The sequence below is a fragment of the Manis javanica genome, chromosome 10 (assembly GCF_040802235.1).
Source record: "Manis javanica isolate MJ-LG chromosome 10, MJ_LKY, whole genome shotgun sequence".
Classification (NCBI taxonomy): domain Eukaryota; kingdom Metazoa; phylum Chordata; class Mammalia; order Pholidota; family Manidae; genus Manis; species Manis javanica.
Genome location: NC_133165.1, coordinates 105,639,180 through 105,659,647, shown reverse-complemented (window position 1 = coordinate 105,659,647; position 20,468 = coordinate 105,639,180). Strand labels below are relative to the sequence as shown.

The 20,468-nt window shown below is 39.9% G+C and overlaps 1 protein-coding gene across 2 annotated transcripts; it reads right to left on the bottom strand.

Annotated features, from left to right (window-relative positions):
- Positions 1-9: 9 nt before the first annotated feature.
- FBXO7 (F-box protein 7) lies at positions 10-20,049 on the bottom strand. Of its 2 annotated transcripts, none has more exons than XM_037007074.2 (9): positions 19,774-20,049; positions 16,590-16,884; positions 12,358-12,582; positions 10,939-11,080; positions 8,664-8,747; positions 5,754-5,849; positions 4,025-4,201; positions 1,691-1,728; positions 10-694 (listed from the first exon to the last, which is right to left on the bottom strand). In XM_037007074.2, exons 1-9 carry the CDS (start codon positions 19,893-19,895, stop codon positions 305-307), a joined length of 1,569 nt encoding a protein of 522 aa, XP_036862969.2. In that variant the 5' UTR covers positions 19,896-20,049; the 3' UTR covers positions 10-304. The 2 variants fall into 2 exon arrangements, with proteins under 2 accessions (XP_036862969.2, XP_036862970.2); XM_037007075.2 differs by lacking the exon at positions 19,774-20,049 and adding an exon at positions 19,599-19,744 and having other exon boundaries at positions 16,590-16,732.
- Between the last annotated feature and the right edge of the window lie 419 nt (positions 20,050-20,468).

Sequence of the window (20,468 nt, the reverse complement as noted above, 5' to 3'; positions counted from 1 at the left end):
CCATGTAAATTACACTTTTTTTTTCTTTATTCTGGTGCAGAACATTATTAGTGAACAACTTCATTCTAGAGAGGAATTCAGAAGAAGCAAGTCAAAAACTGTCAACTATTCCCAAGGCCGACCTTGTCAGGCAGCAGCCTTTGGGCCATACCACCCCTGGAGCTCTAGCTATATCTACGGAAAGGCTTCTGTGAGTGCATTTCTTACCACCACAATCAAAAGAGATCGGCACCCCCAACAAGATGATATCTGCAGTTTCAAAAAAGAAAACCAAACAAACTCCAGAAATGAGATTACAAATCAATCACATGAATGGCAGCCGGCTGTCAGTTGGCCGGCCCCTGCTCGGTCTTAAGGGAAATCTGTCATTGGGGCCACCTCGCCCTGGCAAGATGGGGTTAGGTCCTGGAAGTGGGCCAATTGGATCAAAACGTGGTCTGAGGGGAGGGAACTGACTAGGTGTCTCCCCAGGCCCAGGGATGAGTGAATTGATTGGGTCCCCAACATAGGGAAGTGTTAGTCTCTGATCGTATTCCCCACCAATAATTCCAGGAGGAAGGAGAGAGCTCGGAGGGAAAGGCCGAGGGTGCAAAGGGTTGGGATAGAAGGGAATGGGGTGGGGTGATGATGGCAGGAACATCATATGCCGCCCTCTCTGAGCTTCTTTTCTTTGTCTGTGCCTCTTCCTGTACAGCTGTAGAAAAACAAGAACAAAATACAGTAAGTGATTGGGCTGTTTCCTGCAAAGTTCCAACGTGCTCTCGTGGTAAAGATCTACCTATTCTTTTCTTTTCTCATGCTGCCGAGACAGACAAAGAAACCAAAGCACACAAGAGAACTTTTACTCTGCATTTCTATTCATGCAGTGTCTATCCACGTGAATAACGTAGCTCTGAATACAATGCCAAATGAACTGTATTCTTTAACCACACCGCTGAGCAATTGTGCTGATTTGGAGTAAAAATAAATCCAAAGGAGGTAAAACTGAGTGGCATATACTTCCAAGACTGCAATCTAGGGCTCTCAAGCTGATACGCAATTTTAAGTCAGCCTGTTTTCAAAGTGAAAATTTCAATACTTGTCAAAAACATCATGCCACAAAACATAAACTTAAGGTACTGAGGAGTGTGGGGGCAGCACTTAAACTCTATTATTTTTCACCTAAATTTTGTCCCTAATGGTTCTCAATTTATACAACAAAAAGATACCTATTTTAGAGAATGGAGCATATTCCTAAAGAATAGTAGTGTATTGTGTACACATCTGAGGACTTTAAGTGAATCTTATTCTTCTCTAGTCCCAAGTTTTTCTCAGTCCTAACATTAGGCACCTTCAAATAAAACAACATGATTTATTCTTTTCCTAATGTACTAGTCTAACTAGCTAAATAGCTGAAGACTACTTTAACACAAAAATAACTCATCTAAATTTTTTTTGCAACAGAAGGCAAAACATTTTGTATTATGTGAAAAGCAATCACTGTTAAGATTCTTTTTTCCTATGCAATTACAAGAAAACAAGGGCTGAGTCCAAGATGAAAGTTGAAAATATTTTCATTTACTGAAATTAGCAACAAATTTAATGAAAACCAGTTTCCATTATATCAGAGTAAAAGCGAAATATGCCCTTATTCATGCCCTAGTTATTTCTATGCTATGAACATTGGCCTTGATTATTTAAAAACACCTACTTCTTTCCAATCTGTGTCTCGACCTCTGACAGTGCCATCTACAAAAGAAAAACACAAAGTAAGGATTTAAAAACGCTTCATTCATTCAGCATTGCACAGTAAGTTTGCTCGTCTTAAGGAAAATGAAGCTTACCCATTAAGCACAAAAAGGAACCGGAGTCATTTAACACACACTCTATCCCCGGTATCTTCTTGAATCTAACTCAGAGCCTCTCTTGATTGTTCTGCACTGTGGTAACTCAGGGACGTGGGGGGCTACGTAACTGCTCTCTCCCCACACTGCATCTTCTCCCTAATCTCTACGAGATGTGTCAGCTGCTTCTGACCCCAAGTACCAGGTTACAGGAAACGGGTGGCAACCTCTGAGTGTCTGTATTACAGCCCACAGTCATTCCTGGAGGTAAAGCTGACTTGAGGTTTTCTTGTTTGGGTTATATTCTCCCAACCCTGTTCTGAATGATTCGACTCTCAGAAGCACATTCATGACACATTTTTTTATGTACTTATTTACTTGAAATATGAAATGAGAAAAGAACCCCTTCAATGTTAAGTTTAATGAAGAGTTTGATAAAAGATAGTGATGTAGTCTCCAGAAGTTACAATACAGGTTTATAAAAGCTATAGCCCTTCAAATTACCTACATATGGAAAATCAAATAATATAGGGAAATTCACTATAAAATCTGAACACTCAAGCTTACAAATGGACTTGTAGACCACAATTTGGAAATGAGATACAAAGTGATTGTATTTTTTTTCCCGCTTTTTTTTAAGAATTTTATTTTGGTATCATTAATCTACAATTACATGAGGAACATTACGTTTACTAGACTGCCGCCTTCACCAAGTCCCCCCCCACATACCCCATTAGTCACCATCCATCAGTGTAGTAAGATGCTGTAAAATCACTACTTGTCTTCTCTGTGTTGCACAGCCCTCCCTGTGCCCCCCCCCACATTATACATGCTAATCGTAAGGCCTCCTTTTTTCTTCCCCCCCCTTTCTCCCTCCCTTCCCACCCATCCTCCCCAGTCCCTTTCCCTTTGGTAACTGTTAGTCCTTTCTTGGGTTCTGTGATTCTGCTGCTGTTTTGTTCCTTCAGTTTTTCCTTTGTTCTTATATTCCAAAGTGATTGTATTTTAAACCTGAACATACAAGTAAAAGGACATTTGTTTCTTTTATGACTTTTTATCACAGCCTGCTTTTTTTGGTTGGTCTTTTCATTTTGAGTTTAATTTTTTTTTTTTATGACACTTGCTGCCCCTTGGGACAAAGTAAAATTTTAAACTTGGATCCAAAGCAATGAATAAACTTGAACAAGGGTGTCAGGAATCAAGGAGGGGGGAAAACAAAAACCAGGTCACTCACACTTCTTACATTTTGGAGTTTCTTTAAAAAGTAATTTTTTTAATAATCTAAGTAACAACATGATATTATTAAAAAATAAAGGGTGTGTCTACCCACTAGATGTTTACAGCTGCTAAGGTGGTGTGTGTTCATGTGTAACATCAAACTTCTTTGATGTGAACCACAAATATTTTACATTGCAACACAGTGCATACCTACACACACATAACCCAGACAAAAGTTTACTTCTATTTTATAAAATATATACTGATTTTTCTTTTTCTTTTTTTTAAGCATCCTATTAAATTGATTTTGAGACCCACCACAGGGTCAAACCACTGTTTTTTTGGGTTTCTTTTGGCTATAAATTTTCTAAAGTGAAGTATGACTAACAAACAATATGCTATTAGTCAAACCATGGTTAAAAAAAAAAAAGGTATGTAGTAAAATGGTGGTGGCAGAAAAGAAGTTCCACAATCAGGCTTCCAGCCTTACATCTAGAAAATTCCGATGCGTCAGGCAAAGGCCGTTTAATTCTTCCCATGCCCAAGTCATCACTGCTACATCGATCACCAGGGCAGCACAGAAGCAGAGCCTCCCTAGCAGCAGGCCCCCAGGAGGTAAGACTCTCTTACCTCAGGCTCTGGCCACACCCATGGAGGTAGTTTAGAAAAGTAACAGATTTCTAAGTCAGATACTTGGGATAATCTACAGAGAGAGAATAAACCTATTTTCCTTCCATTCTTCTATCCTGAATAGCTGACTAAGTCTAACGTGCTACTTCTGGAGAACACAAAATGAATGGGGGTAGTTTTTAGGACATAAGCAACGGTATACTTAGAAGCTCTTTCTAGTAAGGCTGTATGTTACGATTTTTTGCAAATCTTGAAAATAAAAGAAGCCTACAAAAAAAAACTTTTGACAAGCTGGATAATCAACACGTCAAGAACGAGCCCTTTTCTTGTTATGATGTCAGCATGGGAATCACCTCGAAAATCCCGAAGATACAAACATCTCCACAGAAGTTGATCATTTGAAGCAATAAAGAGGTCACGGCAAACTGCAGACAAAGACAGGACAGACCGAATATCCAGAAGTCGGAAGATCCGCAGTTTCAGCTCCAGCGGCAGGACCACCAACCCAAACACATCTGGCAGGTTCAGCGCTAAAAGGGAAAAAAGAACAGGCGTCACCGAGGGAAGAACATCCAGCTTTCCCCACATTACTGACAAAAGCTGCCACCTTGTCCCTCTCTGAAGAGGTGACGAATTAGACAGCAGTCTCAACCGTCCAACTGTGCATCATCTAGAGCCCCAGACTGACTATATACTAACTCTGAACCCCTTATTCCCTTTACATTTTAGTGGCAAGAGAAATAGTTATTTAAAACAGATCAAATATGATAATTTCTAAATACCAGCCAATGGCCTCTTTTGAGCCTTTTCAATGCAACAAAAAATTCTCTACTCAACTGTAGAAAATGGATAATTCACTGCCTTTTTTAACTTGTTCCCAATGCTGCCACTTATTAGTTGTGTGCCTGTGGACACATTATTAGACTCTAACTCAATTTCCTCATTTGTAAAATGGATTAATAATATTACCTACCTCACTGAGTTGAGAATTAAGTGTGTTAATAACATATATAGAGTGCTTACAATGTTTGGCCCACAATAAGCACTCACTCACTATTGATTGATGTCCAGCAGACTGAAAAAATGGGAGGTAGATAAATTTCAAAAGCAAAACCAAGAAAGGAAAAGAAATATATTCCAAAGTCAAATGAAAATTATTTTTATTACCTCCTTTGAATATATGTGATATAATTCTCCACTAGCAAAGATAATCAGAACCCAATAAAGGGTAGATTATGGTTCTCAGTCATTTCCCACCCTATAATTATATTTCCCCACCCCACTGCCATCAGCCTCGGCCATTCTGACTTGTTCTGTCCAGCGAAATGTGAGTGGAAGTGGCGTATCATTTCTGAGCAAAAGCTTTAAGAACCAGCACACAGTTGGTTCACTGGCGCTCTTCTCTCAGCCACAAGGGCATGTCCTGAATAAACCCTATTCCTTCACCCAAAGCTAAGCCACACACAGTGTGAACATGAATGAGAAACAAATGTTTGCTTCAAGTCACTGAGATTTTTCTTCCTACAACATAGGAAAAGCTAATACAAGGTACTGAGTGAATTCTAAACCTCACTGCATTTGTTTCACCATCTATACAGTAAACATAAAATCTACCTCACAGTTGTTGGCATTAAAGAACATATGTGAAAAATCCAAAGTACCTAGCCTAGAGCTCTAATACTGTTTAAAAAGTACAAACATTAAGACTCCATATACAGAGTGTACATTATTTTATGTATATATTTATTGAATGCCTATTATGGGCCAGATCCTGTGCTTAGCCACGAGAATACAAAAGTATGCTTTCAAGGCATTCATATTCATAACCTTAGGTGGAACAAAATGATATCAACAATTATGATACACTGACAAAAGGGCTACAATAAAGGTAATATACAAAATGCTGTGGAAATACAAAGAGGAAATGAACAACACTGAAGAATTAACACTAAGTTAGTTTTAGAAGAGCAGAATTTCACAAAGAGGAGAAAAGAGGGAAGAATCACATGCCATAAAGTCACTAGTATGTAAACTTGTAATTCTTTCTAGCCATTCAACCTGTGATAATTTATCCTTTCTCACCTTGTCGGGTAAAAGCCAGAAGAGGATATACCAGCTGGTCTTTGAAGAGACGAGAGAGCTTCTGAAGATCTTTGTATATCTTGGCTACATTTTCCCCTAGAATATTTTTTTAATGAAAAATCAAAACACAAAATCAAGTGGAAAAATTTGAAATGGTGTCCTCTACTTCTGCCAAACCAAATCAAAGTGGTAAATAAATTTTCACAAATAATTACTACATGGATAGACATAAACCTGTCTCTAGTAGAAGTGTGTGACTCTGAAAACGGAATCTTAGATGTATCAAACTCCTATAATATCAAATTAACATAGCTGTACTCAACTCATAAGCTCCAATGTTAGTAGGAAATACTGGTATGAGACTCATTCACACAACAAAGACTTACTGAGTCTCTGCTAATCCACTGTGAGCTGTGGGCACACAGTGGGGAGCTGCTCTCATGGAGTTTTGATTCTAGCAGAATCACAATAGTACTAATCCTATGATGACAACGTTATCAGCAACTGTGTCAGAAATTTTTCAAGCTCTCTTTCAAATTAATACCCCCCTAAGAGATAAATACTATTATGCCCAGTTTAAAAACCAAAAAAGGTATAGAGAGCCCGCCCAAGGTCTCATAAAAAACAAGTGGGAGAGCAGGGCACAAACCTAAGCCTGGCTCCTAAGCACTCATTGTAGCCACTAAACTGCCACTCGAAGTGTGGTCTAGGGATCACCAGAATTGATATCCCCTGGAAACTGTTTAGAAATACTGAATCTCAGCTCCCACGACAGCTTCTTACTCAGAACCTGCATTTCAGTAGAAGTCTCAGGTGACTTACATCCACACTTCAGCACGGGAAGCCCTGCCAGGTTACACCTGAAGTTCCCACTTGTTTTGCTATGTATTTACCGACAGTATAACCTTGAACTCTCTGATCCATGTGTTCACTCACGTGTTTAAGAGACACAACCACTGCACCAGCGTGGTTAAAGTTTAAAGCTTCACACACAGTACCTAGTGTATCAGTAGATAATCACGTTGTTTTTGCTCCCTCCCCATCCCGCACTGATGTATTTCACTATCTTAGTACGTGAAACACTCAGTATAACTTGATTATGTATATAAGAAATATATGTAATTTATTCTTACATATAAGAAAAGATAAGTAGCTAAACTCTAAATCTTTGTTGAACTCTTGAGTTGAAATCAAATGTCAAGATACTTAAAAATGAGTTTGGTTCATGACTTTTTTCCAAGTGTAAAATCTGATTTTCTTTAAACAATTTTTTCCTTTAAGTGACTATTACAAAAGTAATTAGGCACTTATAAATAAAAGGGCAAACAAGAGTATTTAGTATATACTAGGAACTATATTATAAGCCACAGTAAAAATTAAAATGAGTTGTCCAATGAGCAGCATTCCTAACCAACATGAAAATATCCACTATAGCCCACAAACTTGTAATGTAGCAGTATTAACTTTCTTCCTTCCCTTTCATTTCCTTTTTAACAGAAACCAGATAAAGAACATGAACCTGAGCTGCACTCCTATAAAAGTTGTTAATGTAGGCTTTTAAAATGTAGGAGTCTCATCTATTTCAATCCTAAATTTCTAAATTTACTAGTTTTTGACCTTGAAGTAATTTAACCTCCTCTAGACCTTTTCCCTCATCTATAAAATGGACATTAATAAGCTCTACTGCTATAAAGGGTAAAGTATCTCCACTCAGTGTAGCAAGGTTCTTCCTACTATGAAGATGAATATGGTGTTGTAGCCAAGGGATTTCTACTTTTCTGGTCCTAATGGAAAGACCATCTTTACAGACTTATCAGTCTAGTTTATGCATTCCCAACAGAAGCAATATTGCCCCCAACAGGAAAAAACTTGGTTCTTGGAGGGCAAAAAAAAAAACAGATATTACATAGGTTTATGACCCTCCACAGAATACAAATAAAGACACAGTGTTATCTATGGTATTAAAATTTCACAGAGGAGAGTCAGTAGGAGATAAATGTGTACAAAGGCTCCTTAGGGTATTGGCAAAGAGAAACAGTTGAGAAACACTGCTCTCACATGACATTAAGTGCTCAGGACCATTATAAATATGCCTTCTGATGTCTGCTTTTCCTATCAATATTAGTTCACGTAAGTCCGTCTCTCCAGGCCTCATCGCCCTGGGTAACTAAGAGTATGTCTCTCAGCCTTCAAAGCAAAGATCTAGATAAGCTTCCCTTAAAAGATGCTATGCCACCTCCCCATCACCCCACACCAATCTCCATCGGATCTGAAAGCCCTAAATTCACCATGAGGATGAGGTGGAGTAACATCTGTAAAGGCAATTAGAACAAGCACCGAAAGGTGTCTGTCCCTCTCCACCCTGTCTCTTCTCCTTCCACTACCTATCTGCCTCTAATACTTTGGGTTAACTGACAAAGTAAGAATGAAAACTTGTCTTCTTTATATATTAATAATATTATAGAAGATAAGCAAAACCATGCCTAGAACACAATCTGTGTCAAACAGCAACCATATTTATACGGGCTTCAGCTAATACTGAGTGCAGTTTTTTCCTCCAATAATCTTGAATAATGAGGTTGCATTGTATGGTGTCCACAAAACACAGATCCTCATGTTGATTAAATCCACATATTGGTTAAATACACTACTACAAAAATCCACAAAGATTAATTCAGAAATCATGAGGCATCAATAGAGTGTGCAATAATACATACTAGTGTCATTCCATAAAGCAATGTAATCTAACTGAACACTCCAAGACCCTAAGAAAACAAGAAACTCTGCAACATTGTTTTGAATTTGCTGTAATCCCACTTAGAAATTTTCAGTCTTTTGAACACCATCTTTTAGTTTTTTAAGTGAACCTTTCAAAGCTTCACCCCAAAAGTTAAATCATGGTTTTATTACCTGGTTCTTCTTTGCAAATAAAAGATTCTGGCAGTAGCTGCAATCTTTTCACACTTATAATCTCATTGTTGATTTTTAGTGTAGCTATAAATAAGCAAAAAAAAGATATGAATAATTCTGTTACTTTATCAACTGCCTTCACTTTTTACTATGGGCTTGCATTTCCTTGCCCCCAATGTACAAAGGACAAATGATACAAAACAAACTGCTCTGTATTTTTTTCCCTCACAGTAAAGTCCAAAGCATAAACCTGCCACTGCACGAAGTAAATCACTCTCAAATGCCACCTTTAAAAACTACTAAACACCTTTAAAAAATCCACTAAGTATTACCATCAACAGCTTATTAGTAATTTAAAGATATGCAACAAGGTTAATAAGAGACAAACATAGTAAAATCATTGTTTCTAACAAGGTCACTAAAATCCCCATTTATTTTTATTTAACCCTTGGCAATGAGTCCTCCCTAACAAGGTCACTAAAATCCCCATTTATTTTTATTTAACCCTTGGCAATGAGTCCTCCCTTGTATTGAAAGTATCCTGCTAGTTTTCATGGCATCATCTCTCTCTAGACCAGAAGACCAGAATTCTTGACATCACCAATTTTAATCATATACACAAAAGCGCTCTTCATCTCAATCCATGCAAGAGCCAGCAATGCGCTTATGCACATGTGCACCAAACAGGATGTTTTGAGTGATGGGAAGATTTATGGACCACTGTTTCTTTTCAAAGAATCCAGTCTGGAATGGCTGCCACACATCTACAAGTAGCTAATTTGCCAAGACTAGTAAAGGCACAAAATATTAGAAACTAAGAAATATCATGACATTTAGCAGCTACTCTGTTTATGTTAAGTATTCTGAAGCTAGTAAACAGAGGTTATTATACCCATGTTATTGTTAAAGTGTTTTACATAAGAAAAGTGAGGCAAAAATGACCATGTCACATTTACTCTTTAACTTCAACATCACAAATTAGGATGTGATGCAACAGATGACAAGATGAAGCCAGGACCTGTGGACCCTCTACGGACGGGAACGCCCGACTAGAAGTCATACTTGCTAACCAGCAGGATTGTCAAAGAGACATTGCTAGGTCTTGGGCCATCAGACAGTCAGATGCAGACACATGTCGAAAACCACCAAGGCCTGTTAAAACTTAAATTCTGAGATTTCTAAGTGACCATTTCAAAGAATCTAGTGATTAAAAGGAAATAGAAGAAATTATACAAAAGAGGACCTAGAACTCTTTTGCTTCAATGATCAAGACAGAATAAGTCAGGGGCTTTCAAAATAAACTGTGTCAAAAAAAAAGTTTTCAAACAAAAGCTCACAAGGAACCTCAACAAATGAAACAGACAAAAACATGTTGCTGCTCAAGATTTAGGTGGCCACAGGGCCTCTATTAAGGGACCTCCTCACTTCCATCCAAGCAGAAGCTAGTAGCTGCATGACATTTTGAACCACAAAGCTGAGGCACATCAAAGTGACTGCCATTGTGTACAAAGGACGAGCTGTGAAAAATCAAGACGCAGTCATTCCGATCTCACTACACCACTGTGCCTAGCTAAAAGGATAGACCTCAAAACAAGATGCTACTCAAATGGCTCTCCAGAAGTTTGATTATGAGACGTTCCACAGACCACTGGTGGTCGGTACGGACCTCTGGGTGGCAGCTGAGCTCAGACGAAATGCAAAAATGGAATGTATTGCTTTGCCAGAAAATTCTCTTAATATGAAAGAGTAGAACTAGAAACTGTTACTTAGAGCAACTTTCTTTGTCAGAGGGTAAAATACACACATGCCAAGGCCTCAGAACCCTCAGCGGTGTTTCTGTGCATTAGAGATGCCAAACTGGATAAAAAGTAGTACCAGCTCAATCTCACCTCTCATCATCTCTCATTTCAAGACCTTGGTGAAAAAATTAAAATTGACATTAAAAGCCGTCCAGCAGCATAAAAAAGGAAAAAGTATTCTTCAAGGAGCTCATATGTAACAAATTCATCATTATCACAACTCCAACGAAAGCAAAAAGATTACAAGGTTGAGACAGCAAAGGAGTACGGCTGTCACAGAGGGAAGGCTGCCGGCCTCGACATCACACCGCATTCTACAACCTTCCAGACTCATGTTCAGTGGTCTAGGGATTAAACAAAGTTGAAAAAGACACATAACTGTGCCATGACAGACAATCACTGAAGTGCCCATAAAATGTCTGGAGAGAAACATTAAGTACTGAAAACTAAAAACAAGGACTATGCCATCCAATCACCATTTATGACGATGAGCTTTCCCAAAGGCACACAGGTGAGAGCGGCAGCGCCGCCCTCACAGAGAGGGTGCGTGTACTGCAGCTTATACACGCCGCCCGACCTCCAGTTCTCCGGCATGGACACAGCTTTGGCTTCAGTCCCCTGGGGAAGGAAATGACAAGGAAACAATGAAGAGAGGGTGTCACTCTCAAAGATTCAAATTCCAAGAAGCCCCTAACTTGGCTAGAAATAAGCATTCCATATAGTTTAATAAAATTTGTCAATCATCAATATTGCTATTTATAATATTTTCACAGAAAAATGGTACAGTATATTATCCTCCATCAAAATTTTTGTTTAAATAGATGAAACAACATGAGAGAGGAGGACTGATCTCTCTCTCCGACACTCACTTCTCTGCCTAGCAAAGTCATATATTAATTCAAGATCCCAGGTCAAATATCACTTCCTTTGTGAAGCCTTTTTCAAAAGTGAACCATCATTCCCTCCCTTACTCCCTAACATTCTGTTCACATTTCTAGTGTTACAGTTCTATTATGCTATTTATCATAATACATAATTGTTTCTCTCCCCAATGTATGGACTCCTTGAGGACAAGGAGTGTCCCGCATCTTTACATCCTAGCACCTGACTCAGTGTGTGGCATGCTGCAGGTGTTCTACCATCACCGAATTCCTCTACATCTTCATTACTCATAACATGGCCCACAGGCCAGCAGCATCCCCCCAAGAATTATAAAATCAGAATATGCATTTAGTAAGCTCCCCGGGTATTCTTACACACATTAAAAATTCAAGAAACTCTACTCTAAATGTTCTCTGTGAATCTCTGGCATCCTGTATGTATATATGTCTCTCCTAGAATTAACCAGTGTAGGATAATAGTTTGTATATTGTATCTCTCCCCCACTCTGGGACTGTAAGCAACCTGAGTGCAGGTGAGAGACAAAGCACTGCCCCTGACATTGGCAGGCACTTAGCACATGGATAACAAATGAATGAGGGTAAGCAACTACGGCTAAGAACTCCGCTCTTCCGAGCTGAGTATTGGTAAGTTACTAGCAATTCATAGAGGCATCCACATAAAAAAAAAACCTAATGAGCCAATTATCTAGTCGTGCCCAGCTCACACCCACTGACCACATTTTATCTACATATCACCATATATAACCTTTTTTTTTAAACCACAGTTGTCACTACTTCTATGACACAAACTAAAAACTGACAAAAGAAATGGAGGAAAAAAGGGAGAAAGAAGGGAATGTTTACTGACTGCATGTTGTATGCCCATCACTGTTTACATTTATTTAATCCCAAGCACAATTAATAAAGAAATCTAGAATACAACACTGCAGTGATATTTATTGATATACCCCTTTCTTAATGGGAAAGATTTTTGTTTTCTGCTTGTAGCCTTACCTGAGGTATGTAGCCCGACTCCAACATGAGAAGATGTAGTGACACTATCAAGGCATCCCTGGGGTTCAAACAGTCAGCTGACTGGTACAGGGTCTCCAAAGAATGGGGCACCTGCCCATCCACCGATTCACTGCACAGCATGGGTTCCAAGGGACAGAAACCTGTGCCCTCTTCCACATCCACATCTTGAACTAACTCAGCTTCAAAATTTTGACTAGGCCCTGACTGAAAAGGATAACAAAAACAATTCATTAAATAGACTTTCTATTATTACACAGTACATTTTGTATCCCAAAGAGAACTGAGATTAGTGCTCAAAGTACATCACTGGGTTCAGAAATGGGCCACATTTTAAGCAAGCCCTCCTAAATAAATGAGCCTTTAGTCTACTCCATCCTGAATTCCTTATCCCCATTAATTCTGGCTGATATGCAAAAACCTGGAAATCATCATAGCTTACTTACTACCCCATGCCCAATCTGATCAGTTTTCAAAGTTCCACTGAATTTATTTCCTAAATATTCCTACCATCTTCCAGCCCCATCCTACACCAATGATACTTCAACTCAACCTCCTGACTTCCAGCAACAGCCTCCCTAAGTATCCCTGACTCACTTTCTTGTCTTCTAATACATTCCACCCTCTGCCGCCAGAGTTTTTTTGACAGTTAAGAATCCAGTAACATCCTATGTCCCAGCTTAAAGCCTGACGCTACTTCCCCAACGCAGGCAGCAGCATTTCCCTCAGCTGTGCCTTGGAATGTCACCCTAGATGCTGCTACGCACTACAGCCGCCTAACCTCATCCTCCAGTCACAAAATACATTTGGACATTATAAAGCCCTGAGAAGTCCAGTAATAATAATGTGTGCATAACACGTAACCAAGAAACGCTATCTACTTTCCTCAATGCTTGACATCCCCATAATACTTACAATCTTTCGAAACAAGTTTTTCATAGAGGACATGCTGAGCAATGCAGGCCTACAAAACAAAGCCCAGACCCCTGAACTCCCTGGCACACAAAGCCCTCCCTCCCGTGATCCGACTATGAAGTTCACTTTCAGACAGCCCCTTCCTCCCCACTCTAGCATTCCCACCTCTTCAACAGAGGCAACGTGGTCTATCACCCTGCCTTGCAAAGGCCTTGATTACTGCACTTTATCACACTGTATTGTGATTTTTTGATTACACATCTACAGCCTACCATGAATGCAAACTTAGAAAGGAACAGACTTTCACCCATTTCTATAACATGTCACCCATTTCTATAACCCCAGTACAGTACCTGGCTCATAGTAGGTACTCAATAAATACTTGAACGAATGCTGACCGATGATATAATTTCATAATGTTTTTGCTTTCAGTGTTTTCTCATTTGCACCATACAAAATATGCAGAACAGATGGTGTCACTTTTTATGCATGCTATAACTGTGACTCAAATAACATCATCAAGGTTACCAGCTAATAAAAACTTGAAATGAACCAAGATCTCCACTCACAGTCCAGGGATTTTAAGCGTAATTCACTGCTTACATAAGACTAACTTACCTATGTTAATTTTGCTCAGACAATTTGTTTTCTCGGCATGTGCCTAACTGTTCATGTAAAGCACGTGTTTCTTCTTTTTAAATTCACATTTCCATTAAAGAAGGGGCACAGAGGATTAAAATTACACAGTGTGAGTGAAAGGGTAGAACATAAGGGGGCAAGAGGCTATTCTTCCAAAATCCTTGAGGATCTAAACCCTGATGGCCTATGGAAAAGATCCAAATTCACTAAACCTAGAGGCCAGTGACAATTTTCACACTACATAAAAAGGAAGCTCCACCATATTTTTGAGCAAACAGAACTTACATATTAAAATCACTAAGTAGCTAATAATGAAGTATATAAGCTATGCTTACCTATCTATTATGCCTAACTTTTGGCCACATACTACTTACTGACAGTTGTGTGGGAAAGAATATATGTGGAAAAATACAAAAAAAAGGGTTATCCAAAACTGATAACGACATGGGAGGAAGATATCTGAATCCCCTGATGAACTTATCGAACCTTACTCTCACTCTGTGAGAAACACTGACCTTCTCTGAGCCATTCTGGTAAGATATGAATACTTATCATATCCTTCGCAGATGTGGAAATGAAAAAATATGTTCAGCACCACCTCTTGAACAATCATTTGTCACATGTCATTTACAAATGAATGGAACAAGTGACTAAAGTGCAGTTTAGATATAATATTAGAGTCAGATACCATGTTATCCCTGCTTCCAATTAAAGACTGAACAGGTACTAGATGGGTTCCTGAGTTTAATGAAAATAAAAAAGTTAATTTATACTTAATTATAAGAGTTGAGTTTTTCTATTGAAAAAATTTCCTGTTCAAGTTTTACCCACCTAGTTTCCTCTTCTAATGCCCCATTCTGTATTTAATCAGCAGATCCTGAAGCTGTCAGTACTTAAAGCATTACTTAAGAGATTTCAAGCTCAGTTTCCACAAAGATAGTTAGTAGTCTTCCTACACAAGTCTTAGAATACAAAACAACATGCTTTTAAAACTTAAGTTACTGACTTGAGGCAAGGTTAATTTCTCAAAATTTTCCAAAAGAAAACTAGTGAAGTAACTAACACATGCACTATGAAAAGTTCCATCTTACTAGATAATTTCAATAGTACACAAAAGTAAGAGGAATGGGCCCTTCTACTGCAATCTCTGAACAAGTCCATCAGCAAAAAGATTCAGAAATGCAATTTAAATATATGCTAAACTGTCTTACTAATTCCCTAGATGATCTCTAATGAGATAGAAACATATAATTTCTAAAAAAAAAAAATCATAAAAATACTTTAAGCCACATAAAAGCTTTTTTGACTTGCTTAATCTCTCTGGATACTATTAATAAAAATCAGGACATAGATGATATTCATAATTTACCAGTATGTTAGAAAGTTTACTATCTGTCTGTACTTAATACCATGAATTACTTTTGTAAGTGAATGAGTATTTATGTAGACCTGAAAAAAAAAAAATTCAGTTGGAGTGGTTAAAAAAATTATGTATACACACAGAAAACAATTAACAAAATGACATATGTAACAGAATTAAAAAATTAATAAAGTGATCATTTGTGGCATACAAGAAATCAAAAGGCAGGATAATAAATAATGAGGCGTTTACAAGGCAATAAAGATAATCAGTACAAAGAAACTAAAGAAAACTATTGGGCTGTGGTTGGCAGAGCCCTGGGAAGATGGGTGAGACAGACACAGGAAAGGAGGAGATGCAGGGCTGCCAGGCTCTGGGGGAAGAGCAAAGGTGTGAAGGAGTCCCCAGGCTGGGTGTGTGTGCACACGTGAGCATGCAAATGCACTGGCTGGAAGAGGGAAAATTAAAAGGAGACTGGTCTGATGAGATGACAGTTTACAGGAGGGGAGAACAGAAACTAGCCCCAAGAAGGCTGTGTGGCAATCTTTCAGACAGCTTTTAAGACTAGGTACAGAAGGACAGAAAACATTTTCTTCCTCTGTAACATAACACGCTTGAACTAGAGAAACCTGGTCTTTTCCAGGTCAAAAACTGTGAGCACAGGTATATCTATGACACAGAGTTACTAAAGAGCAAGGAAACAACATTAATCAAAAGTCGCAGGAATAAAATGAACATAGACTGAAGAACAGATATTAGAAGTCTGGAATGGAGAGGAAAAACTGACAGCCCTTGCTAAGGGGTTAGAGCTAAGGGGTCAAAACCACCAAGGTTTTAAGCTCAGGAAAACAGCACCACCGACAGAAGGTAGCTCATTTAGAAAGATGAGAACATCAGGGCAGGAATTTTCAAATTTATGTTAGCATAGAATCTGAAGTAACAATTTTTTAAATCCAGGTACAAATGTCCTCCTGTACATCTTTTGGAAATAAATGGTCTATATACAGCCTTAAGGGGTACACAGACCAGAGGAAGCAAAGCTGGGAATCATGAGTCAACAACAGAGGCCAAGGGATAATTTATCTGGAATGAGTGTCTGAACAACATAGGTAAAAACTGGGTTCTTTGAAATGTCAGCCCTGCTATCGGTCCAGGCACCAAGCCTTAAAGAAAAAAAATTCCTATAAGAATATATCAGTCATCTACTAATGATAATTACCCTGACGAGTAAAGAATTCAACCAAGTTATTCAGTATAATTGATCAACTACCCTATTTCTTGTCTTGATATGAATACCCACCATATTGTCATCATTCCAGACATCAGACTGGGCTGCCTGTCCTTGGAATGAATCACTCGGCTGTTCATCCTGTGTGCTGGACTGACTGGAGCTGGCTGCCAAAGAGGGTTGGTCATTATGCTGGAGTGAGGAATGCTCTGAATCTGTGGATGAAGGTAAGTTAGGTGCTGGAATGGCATCTTCAAGAATCAAACATATCAAGTCCCCAGAAACAATCCCATATGAAGCCAAGGTCTCTTCATCTCCAGTGAGGGCATCCTTGTTGTTCAATGTAATTGCAAACCGGGTATCAGAACTGCCAAGAAAGATGGATAAGGATAGTAAGAGTGACCTACTACCATTATCTTCAAGGGTACATTTGGAACATATAAAAGGTATGTGGTATGACCCTAGAAGAACTAAGTAATGAAAAACAAAACAAAAATAATAAGGAAGCTGAAGTTTTAGAAAAACTATCAAAATTATTTGTTCTTATCACCAAATGCCTAAGTTATATTTGTCTAATGGCTAGAAGTCTGGCCTGGGGGATAGGATACAGTATTTCTCTCTAATCCATGTTTTCATCAATTCACTTTTTATATTCTGACATCTTTGAAATAGGCATGTTCTTAAACACAATGACATATCACAGCTTGACAGTATTTTTCCTTTAGTGTTACATAAAGCAAAGGGCGTTTTAAGATTGACAGCAACTGAGATTCAATGAAATGGTCTTTTTAAATTATAAATTAAATCACATCATTCTTCTGCTAAAAATCCTCCAATGGCTTCTATTTGAACTTGGAATAGAATCCTTAAGTAACCTAGCCTCCAAAGCCCAACAAGCGACTCCTACCCACTTCTCCAACCTCACCCATCCTGTGCCATTCTCCTCACTCCCTGTTCTCTACTCACATGAGGCTTCCATCTGCTCCTCAAAACAGATCAACCTCATTGCGGCCACTCGGCCTCTGCATTTGCTCTCACATCTTCAAATGACTGACTTTCATCATTCAGGTCTCAATTCAAATGTCATCTCTTCAGAGACGCCCTCCACCCAGCCTCCACCACTGTATTCCACTCTCATTTTATTTTTATTGTAACACCACTATGTGAAAATGTCCTCTTTATTTGTTCTCGCTTCCTCACCCCCACCACTAGAATTTAAGTTTCATTAAGATCAGATATCTTGTCTGTCTAGCTCAAAACAGTATCTCCAGCACTTGGCAAATAGAAGTATTTGCGGAATAAATGCAACCAACAAACATTAATTGTGAAGATCAAGATGAGACTGAAATCAGGGCTCCCAAATTCAATGTCCTTATAGGACAGTTAGCTTAAGTTCTTTCCACAATACTAGACTATGTCCTAAATAAATATTCATAATCACAAAAAGTTAAATGAATATATGTAGATAACTGAGTACAAATCCTTCCCACTGATAAATTCACTCTTCTTACTGACCACTTATGATGCCTTTTATATGGAAGACAGCACAAATCTAAAAACCCACTGCTAAACAAGCCAAGGGTTCAAATTTTAGGCTGAAGCAATGAACTCCCATCCTTTCTGCATCAGAGATTATGACACTGTGAGAGAATAACCATCATTTTGTCACATAGTGGTGAGGAATAATAAAACCATCGTAGAACATTTCATGACATTTACACTCAGCACTGACTTCATTAACTTTTTGAGAGGTTAACAAAGGACGAAGTCCTGGAAAATCATGTTATTCTTACAATGCTTCAAAACTGCTTGAAATAATTTTTTCTTTCATATGTAAGTACATGTTTTCTTACCAATTGAAGTGTCTTTGGTAGAGAAATTATTGAGGTTTCGGAAACTACTCTTAGTGAAGTTTAACAGGCCTTCCAGTTAACCAGCCTCAACTGTAAAAACAAACCTGAAAGAGAAACTAACTTGGGCTCCTGGGCAAACAGACTCACATTGGGTTTCACAACCTTTCAAGACTGTCCCGGCTAATTAAAAAATAATGGTAACAAAACATATATACATATATATGAAAATACCTTAAAATGAGAAGTTAATTTTGAAAATTTGGAGTGGGTAATGATTTCAGCATGCAAAACACTTGGGTTTAACACTAAGAAATAATAGGCATGCTACTTGATACAGTGTTTAAAAGGAGTTTATGTCCATACCTCATTTACTGCTTTTATTTTTTTTTAATTTGGAGAAAAATAGGCTTACTTATGACATAGTAATGCCTTAGCCTGAAAAATTAAAGGGTGAGAAGTTCAAAATATGGCCTCATTTTACTGAATTCCCTAAAATTAAAATGAACGTTTATAAAAGGAACCACTTAAAATTAACAAAGGTTTTCTCTTGAAGAATTCACCTAAAAAGCCCCAGCGAACATCATTTTTTAAAATTTTTCCTTAGCACACTCAAATTTCAAATTCACTAGCTCAGTTTTTAAAGAGGAGCACCCTTACTTTTGTCCCTCTACTCTAGGTTATTGTCCCCTGAAAAAAATACCCTTGTGGAAACAAAGCCGCCTCATCTGCAGCCCCATAAAATTAACAGAATTTGATCCTTTGCTTCTCAACTTCACTGCCTACAAACTGCAAGCTTTCCACCTAAGGCCATCTTAAGGCCAACGGTACCTTAGTTTTAGGAAAAAAGCAACAGCTCGCCCAAGGAAACAATGACTTGAAACACGCCGACACCGTACTTTGTGAAACTTCGGGGCGTGAAGTCAAGTGCTCAAGGCGCCGCCGGGCACGTAAACGCTCTGCGCAGACTCGCAATTATTGCAGCCTCGCAGTGGCCGCCCCAGTTACAAGAGGCCCCGGACGGAGGGCCGATTCCTAACTCCTTCTAGAACTTTCCAAACGTTTCCACTGGAAACCCTCCTACAGCTGGAGGTGGGGAACTTAGATCCCTCAGAGCCTGGAGAAGTCTAACCCAGGCCCAACCCATAATTTCCAACTTCACATCGTAAAGGGCGTGAGGATCTTGCGTCCTGGCCTATCCCTGGGTTCGTGTGCAGCAAAAACAGCTCACCCTGCAGGGAAGCCGAGCCCCCGGGACGCCGGGCCATCCTCGCCGGGAGCCTGGACGCCGCCCGCCGCCCGGCTTGCGCGCGTCACAGTCCCTGGGGCGTCCCCAGCCTCACGTAACCCACCGGCCCCGGCGAGCCCGCCCACCCGCGCGACTCCCGGGGCGCCCCGCCGCGTACCTGTGCCCGCAGCTCGGCAGCAGGACCTGGCTCAGATGCGCACGCAGCTGCCCCACCGTCGGCTCCGCTTCGGGCATCTCCAGCGGACAGGTCCGCTTCTGGAACCGGACCCGCAGCTTCATGGCGGCGGCAGGGCCCAGGGGCCTGGCCCGGAGGCGGCGGCGACTAGCGGAGATGCAGGAATGCTGCCGTGCAGCCGCAGAAGACCCCGCCACGGCGGCCGCCCTACCGGCCGGCCTGACGAACCCGAGCGCTCCGCCCCTCTTGAGGGCGCCCCCTGCAGCCCACCTCGCAAGCGGGCCGCTAGCGGCGCCGCACGGGACTTGCGCTCGATGACTCGGCACGCAACGGCCCCACCTGGGAACGAGAGGAGCACAAGTGCGCAGGCGCTGAGACTGCGGCGGTGCGCGGGAGTCCCGGCTGCTGTGCCACGTCGCTTGTGCCCGCTGCTTCCAGGTGTGCCTGGAGGAATTAACGCCGAAAGGGATGTTGCAGCCACTACAACTCGCCGCTCCGTAAGGCGCAAGTGTGCCTGCTTCTTACCCCATTTCCTCCGTGCCGCGCAGCTCCAGTGGCACTGCTCTGTGAAGCCTTAGGTTGAGCCCAAGCTCTAGTAAATAGTTCTTCCTATTACTGCAAAATGTAAAACAACTGGCAGTCATGATTTGTGTCCGGGAGTATATTAACAATCACCC